The 6,586-nt window shown below is 44.3% G+C and overlaps 1 protein-coding gene across 1 annotated transcript in view; it reads left to right on the top strand.

The window, feature by feature from the left end:
* Nucleotides 1–1,365: 1,365 nt before the first annotated feature.
* The window catches only part of Ids (iduronate 2-sulfatase), a 19,661-nt gene continuing 14,440 nt past the window's right edge, over nucleotides 1,366–6,586 (top strand). The window contains exons 1-5 of the mRNA XM_031363358.1: nucleotides 1,366–1,680; nucleotides 2,537–2,673; nucleotides 3,280–3,457; nucleotides 5,041–5,129; nucleotides 6,091–6,291. Of these exons, the coding sequence (XP_031219218.1) occupies nucleotides 1,575–1,680; nucleotides 2,537–2,673; nucleotides 3,280–3,457; nucleotides 5,041–5,129; nucleotides 6,091–6,291 (711 nt within the window). The 5' untranslated portion in view covers nucleotides 1,366–1,574. The remainder of the gene's footprint in view (nucleotides 1,681–2,536; nucleotides 2,674–3,279; nucleotides 3,458–5,040; nucleotides 5,130–6,090; nucleotides 6,292–6,586) is intronic.

The raw sequence follows: 6,586 nt of genomic DNA, 5'->3' as shown, positions 1-6,586 counted from the left end.
AAAAAAAAAGAACCAAAAGAAAGAAAGAAAGAAAATAAGAAAGAAAGAAGGAAAGAAAGAAAGAAAGAAAAGAGTCTGCCAAAGAACTACAAACACTTTTTAAAGGAGAATCACATGCGACTTTTGCCTCAAATGCTTCTTTTCTTGACTATGGGGTTATTTAGGCTGTGTGTCTACCCCCTGAAAAGGCATGCCCCTCATTGACAGCCACACTGTCTCACATTTCCTGGATTAATGCCTTTGTTCAAGAAATTTAGGCTTTCATAATTTTCAGTTTTCAACAGTAATGAGAATATTAGTAGCATATCGCACATAGTGTTGATATGAGAAGAAACTATTGCCTTTAGTTTAACATGTTGCTTAGAAGGTAAGATGCCACAATATCAATAATTTTGCAATAACAAATACAAAAATTTCATCGGTATGCTTGACATTGTGCTAGATTATTTTATGGGTGGGAGGTTAGGTGTGACTCATCAATAGAGGGTCTAGTTTTTCAGAGCTCCATTTGGTAGAAAGGATACATAGTGTATCCTCCTTGGTCTCTAGTTAAAAATTAGCAGTGGGTAATTGCTGTCACAGGAGTCTGACTCCCCCTCACTGTGTCCATCTCTTCTCTCCAGAATTCTCTTTCTGGTTGGCTCCAGCCACGGACATGGTCTACTATCTGCTGCGTAATTGCTGTTCCCTCTTTTTATAGACGTCAGTTGGATTGCTTCTTTCCTTCTAATATTTGTTCAACTATCACTTTATCAGTGAGGTAAAGTGATAGTGACTAGACTACCTCATAGAAAATAAGACCCTCCCCCTCAGCTTTATTTTGTCCAGGCACATTCTCCGAGTTTAAGCTCAATCATAACAGGCACTGAGGTCTCCAGTATGGCCATCAATGTCCGGTATACATGTATGTGTGGGAGAGCACGCACAAATGTGTGTGTGTGTGTGTGTGTGTGTGTGTGTGCAGGCATGTGTACATGCAGTGTTTAATAAGGGTTTGTTGAGCCAATAAGGAGGAAAAGAGATCCTTTTAAGAATAAAATGGAAGTGTGCAAAGGGATTCTTTGGAGAATGGGCTGGAAAGAAAATAAGCATGTATAGAGATATAAGGGCAGGGCAGGCGTTCCATGTAAAAGGCACGGAACTAGCAAAGGCAAAGAGGCAAGAAGCTAGTTCAATAGCAAAACCTTTGGAACACCAAGCCTCTAGTTACCACTGACTGCTATAACACGTAGCAGGGAAAGCCACTGCAGCAGTGCTTCCGGTTAAGGTTCTGCCCACGGTGACTGGTCTTACGCAGACATCCGGGGCCTTTAGGCTCCACCTCTAGAGGGAGGAACAGAAGAGAGTTGCGCGCAAGCGCATTCGTGCTCCGGCCAGCGCCCGGGCCTTTGGGCCCGAGGCGGTGGCGTCGTGTCGTCTTCTCTGATTGAGACTTTGGTGGTGGTGGCGGTGGTGGCGGTGGTGGCGGTGGTGGCGGTGGCGTCGGCAGCGTCGGCGGCTGCTGCTGCTACTGCTACCTAATGGTCCCGCTGTAGCCTTTCGCCGCCTTCTTGCAAGGCTGGGCCGAGGCTGAAATGTCGCCGCTGCCGCCGCCTATCTGGCGCCAGCTTAGCTTCAGCTTGTTGCTAGGTTCCTTCTGCATCGCCCTGGAGTCCGCAGCGCAAGATAACTCCCCTACAGGTGCCAATTCCATGTCCTCTGCCTTATCCAACCTTGTCTCTGTCCCTGCTAATGTTTCTTCTTCCATCCATCTTATTTTCTTTTTTCATTCTTCCTTCATCATCCCCCCCCCACATTTTCACCCCTCCCTACCCTCTATCCATCTTTCCTTCCTTCCATCGATGCAGCCCACATTCATCTTTCATCCATCCATTCCTCCTTCCTACCCCTTCCCTTTCTTTCCATCCCTTCATGTTTTTCTCCATCTTTTTTTCATTGATTTTGAGGATTTCATAAATGCGTTTTTATAACATCCCACTGCTCCCCCTAACTCTACCCAGATACACCCTATTGCCAACTTCATCTCCCCCCCCCAACATTTTTTGATTTTATAACCCAGAGTCCAGTTTATGCTGCCCATATATGCATGGGTGTGGGGTCATCCACTGGCGCAGATTACATCTCTCTTAACAGTTCTTTCCTCTCCATCTGACCATTTTCCTTTCTTTCCACTTCCTTTCACTCCTTTCCTTTCTGCTTCCTGTCTTCTATTCACACTTCCTTTATTTTACCGCTTTCCATCTTTTCATCTGTCTTCTATTCCTTCCTTCTCTTCTTTGATCCCCCTCCCATCTTTGTCTCTGTCTTTGTATCTTTCTTCTTCACCTAGATGTGGGGACATGGCTGAAACATAAGACCCTCACCTTGGATTAGGGCTTTTGCCAACCCCACCCTTGCTAGAGCAGAGCCCTGGTCGCCCCTTTTCTGGATGGACTGTTAAGGATCTGAGGCTAGCCTTGATCCTCTCATTACCCTGGGGAGGGGGGTTTCAATATCAGTGCATGTGATATAACCAAAGCCCCTCCCTCCTGTGCAGATGCTCTGAATGTCCTTCTGATCATTGTGGATGATCTTCGCCCCTCCCTGGGTTGTTATGGAGATAAGCTAGTGAGGTCCCCAAACATTGACCAGCTGGCATCCCATAGCATTCTCTTTCAGAATGCCTTTGCTCAGGTATGTCCAAGGACTTTCAAGTGTGGGTATATGCCTTTTTGTGTATAGACAGTAGGGAGATGTATGTTGCTGCTCTAGAGACCTCATTGAAATGGGAAAGCAGAGCTTAGAGAATGAAAGCCTAGGCAAGCCTGAAATACAAGGAAGCTTGCATTTGCAGAATTTCCCTTCCTCCTTGGGCAGAGACAATGCCCTGGCCCTAACATGCTTAAGACAGACTTGGCTAGCTTTCAGCTAGAAACAGGAATTGACAGGAGCTGAAAAATCCAACCTGTGGGTCTGCCAACTGAGCTGTGGGTGGCTAAGAGTCAATCATCTATCCATAGAAGTTGTCCTCCCTGAACCCCCTTTTCAGGGCTATGCTCCAAGAGCATTACCCTTTGTGGGGCACCTAGGGGTGACAGTTGCTGTTTTGAGAGCCTGATTGCTGGGAAGACAAGCCTCTGCTACCTGGGTGAGGCCCAAATCCCACTGGTTGGCTTGGATATCTCCATGACTCAGCTGCCAGGCTGTTGCTGAGGATCTAGAGAGGTTGCTTAGTTACCTTGAAGACTGCAGACACATTTGGCTATGACGTTGTTGACATTTGCTTCTGCTCTCTAACAGCAAGCAGTGTGCGCACCAAGTCGAGTGTCCTTCCTCACTGGGAGGAGACCTGACACCACCCGCCTGTATGACTTCAATTCCTACTGGAGGGTACACTCTGGAAATTTTTCCACCATCCCCCAATACTTCAAGGAGAATGGCTACGTGACCATGTCGGTTGGGAAAGTCTTTCACCCTGGTACTGTTCAATTACTAAAGCCTGGTTGGGCCTATCCTTGTAGTGAGTGGTCTTTCCCCTGTCAGCCTTAGATAACTTGTTGTTCATTGATGCCGTTCTATGAAAAACAACAAAACAAAGCATTTCTTTAACCTAGTTTCATGGTCACATTCTAAATGAAAAAGAGTAGAAAGAAACTGGTTTCCTTTTAGAAGTTGGAGATGATGTCGTCAGACACATGCAGCTGCTGTTGAAGAGGCAGGTTTGGTGTCAGTTCAGCTCTGGGCCTGACCACAGGGTGGTCTTTAAAGCTCTGGCCTTGCAGGATGCCTGTCTGTAAAGTTTGAGGGTGAGGTAACTTCATCTGAGGATCTCAAATGTCCACAGGTACTGTGTGTACTTGATGTCCAAGTATGGGCTGCAGCTTGGTGAAAGCTACTGCTTTCTCTGTGAGTAAGGTCAGGAAGAGGAAGTCAGGTGGGTTTCAAATTCTGACTTTGAATATTACCTGATAAAGTAGTTATTTGCGTCCTAAATGAAGCATAAACAACACTTTAAAACAGGTAATAGGATCGAATGATTTCTTGATTTCAAGAATTTTAAGAAACTAAAAAATGTAAGTGTGTAATTGAACTGCCCTGGGGAAAGCTGTGTTTGATGTAGCAAGCAAGCAAACAAACAAACAAAAATCCTTGTTTTCTGGATATAGTATTTTTCTGATTTGAGGTTATGTTATTTTTATAATTTTACACTATGAGTGAGAGTAAATATTTCCCATTATATTACACTCCTCAAAAATTCATTTTTAATGATAGCATAGTAGTTTGGCATACCAATCAGGCTTCTGGCTTTTCACTGATATGAACGTCTGAGGAAGCAGCCTTGACTTCACTGGGAAATACCATCAGGGATGTGAGCATCCTGTTGTGCTCTAAGTGCTGCCACTTCTTAGCCATGTAGCTGACTTTGGCTAATAGTTTATCTTCTTTGAGTCGCACATTCCTTATCCAGAATGCTGGGGTTGTAGTTTTCTTCATGCCAAAGCAAGGGAGCACGGTAGTGGGGGCATCTATGAGTGAAGTGTACTCAAATGCGAGAGCTGTGGCCATGATGGTACTTCTCACAAGGAGACAGCTTGTGTGTCTCTAAGAGCTCTTTGTATATCATTATACCTGACAGGCTCAGGAGCTTTCTTCTGGAACCTAGCAGGAAATCCAGGTTGAAAATAGCAGTCAGTTTTTAAAAAGCTGGCCCAGTCTTGAAAATAATCTATCAGAAAACATATTGTGTGGCCGAAAGCTGCTTATCAGTTGAACTTCCTAGTTGGTACAGCATGGCTTGCCTGAGGACATCTGGAGGGAAGTGCGTAATTTTCTAGAAAAGAGATTATACTTTGGGAAGTGAAACCAAGCAAGGCCTGTCTGCTGTTCCTTGATCTCTTTCCTGATGACTAGATTTAGGGATAAGGTTCTGATTTTATAGGTGAGGAAACTGAGGCCCAAAGAGAGGAGGAGCTACTTGCATAGTTGTTCAATTTTAATTTGGCAGTAGGGTATTGAAAGACGTTTCCTATTTTATTCAACAATTTTCTTTCCTTGTTTAAGGTCTATCTTCCAATCACAGTGATGATTATCCATATAGCTGGTCTTTTCCACCTTATCATCCATCCTCAGAGAAGTATGAAAACACTAAGGTAGGTCTGGACAACGGCCGAGGAAGCATTTGTCTAGCAAATGAACTATTAAATATATTGCTTGTTGTGATGTCTTATACAGACAAGCATTAGGGTCTTTAGCGATTGCTTTGATGGGCACAAGAAGTACTTTTTTTGTGAGATTAATTTGTTTTACAGTGTTTTACTACATAGTCCAGACAGGTTGATTTGGAACTTGTTCTGAAGCTCAGACTGGCGTCAGACATGGAATCCTCCTGCCTCAGCTTCCCTCATGCTGCTAGAATTAGAGGCATAGGCCACCACACCTAGCTAATTGGGGGTATTTCTCATTGTAAAACATTATGATGGGTCATGGCCACAGCTCACTCAGTAAAATACTCCCCCCGGAAGCATGAGGATCCAAGCTCAATTCCTAGTACCCATCAAGAAGCCAGTGTTGCTGACGCAAGCAGCTCCCTGGAGCTTGCTGCCCAGCCAGCCTAGGCTAATGTCTCAGAAAACAAGTTGAGTAGCTTTTGAGGGACAACTGAGGTTGACCTCTGCTTTTCATGTATATCCCTACATGTGCAGTGGCACACACATAAACATGTGTATACATACACAGGTAATGAATTCAAAGCTTAACTTTAAGCAGTACTGTGAACAATACACTTAATGGAGTTGTGATGCTCACTCTGGATGCAGCTCTGTGCTGAGGATCGTATCCTTTTGATATCCTTTTGATGTTTTCTGTAGGTATCCTTTAATTAGTTATAGTCTGGAGACACAATACACAGCAATAACCTGAGTGTTGTCTGGGTTTCTCCCCATCTGGAGAGGGGACAAATCCTTTGGTGGTTCAGTTCTGCTTTCAGTATTGCTATTCACTGAGTTACTTAACAACTTGAGGTGTGGTGATGGTGCTGATCATTCAGTGTGTTAACTGTCAGGATTTCTATTTATTGAGTTTAATAGGATGTTACGTATTTTGTTTTGAAAGACATGTAAGGGACAAGATGGGAAACTCCACGCCAACCTGCTTTGTCCTGTGGACGTGGCAGATGTGCCTGAAGGTACCTTGCCTGACAAACAGAGCACAGAGGAAGCCATTCGATTGTTGGAAAAGATGAAAACATCCGTCAGTCCTTTCTTCCTGGCGGTTGGGTATCACAAGCCACATATCCCCTTCAGATACCCCAAGGTAGAGCTGCTACTATTTCTGAATTGATTATTCATCACAGAGGCATTTGCGTATTGAAGGTGTTCATAACCTACCAGGATGCCTGATGCTTACTAGTGCACTTGGAGTGATGGTAATCATAGTTCAAAACCAAGAAGTACTATTAGAACATGCAAAGAGTTTTGCAGGAAGCTGGTTGTTGGTGGTGCATAGAGGCAGGCATATGTCTTTGAGTTCAAGGCCAGCCTGGTCTACATAGAGGGTTTCAACACAACCAAGCTACACAGGGAAACCCTGTCTCAAAAAATACTAAAAA

Source organism: Mastomys coucha, chromosome X, assembly GCF_008632895.1.
Source record: "Mastomys coucha isolate ucsf_1 chromosome X, UCSF_Mcou_1, whole genome shotgun sequence".
Taxonomy (NCBI): domain Eukaryota; kingdom Metazoa; phylum Chordata; class Mammalia; order Rodentia; family Muridae; genus Mastomys; species Mastomys coucha.
This window is presented reverse-complemented; position numbering and strand designations above follow the sequence as displayed.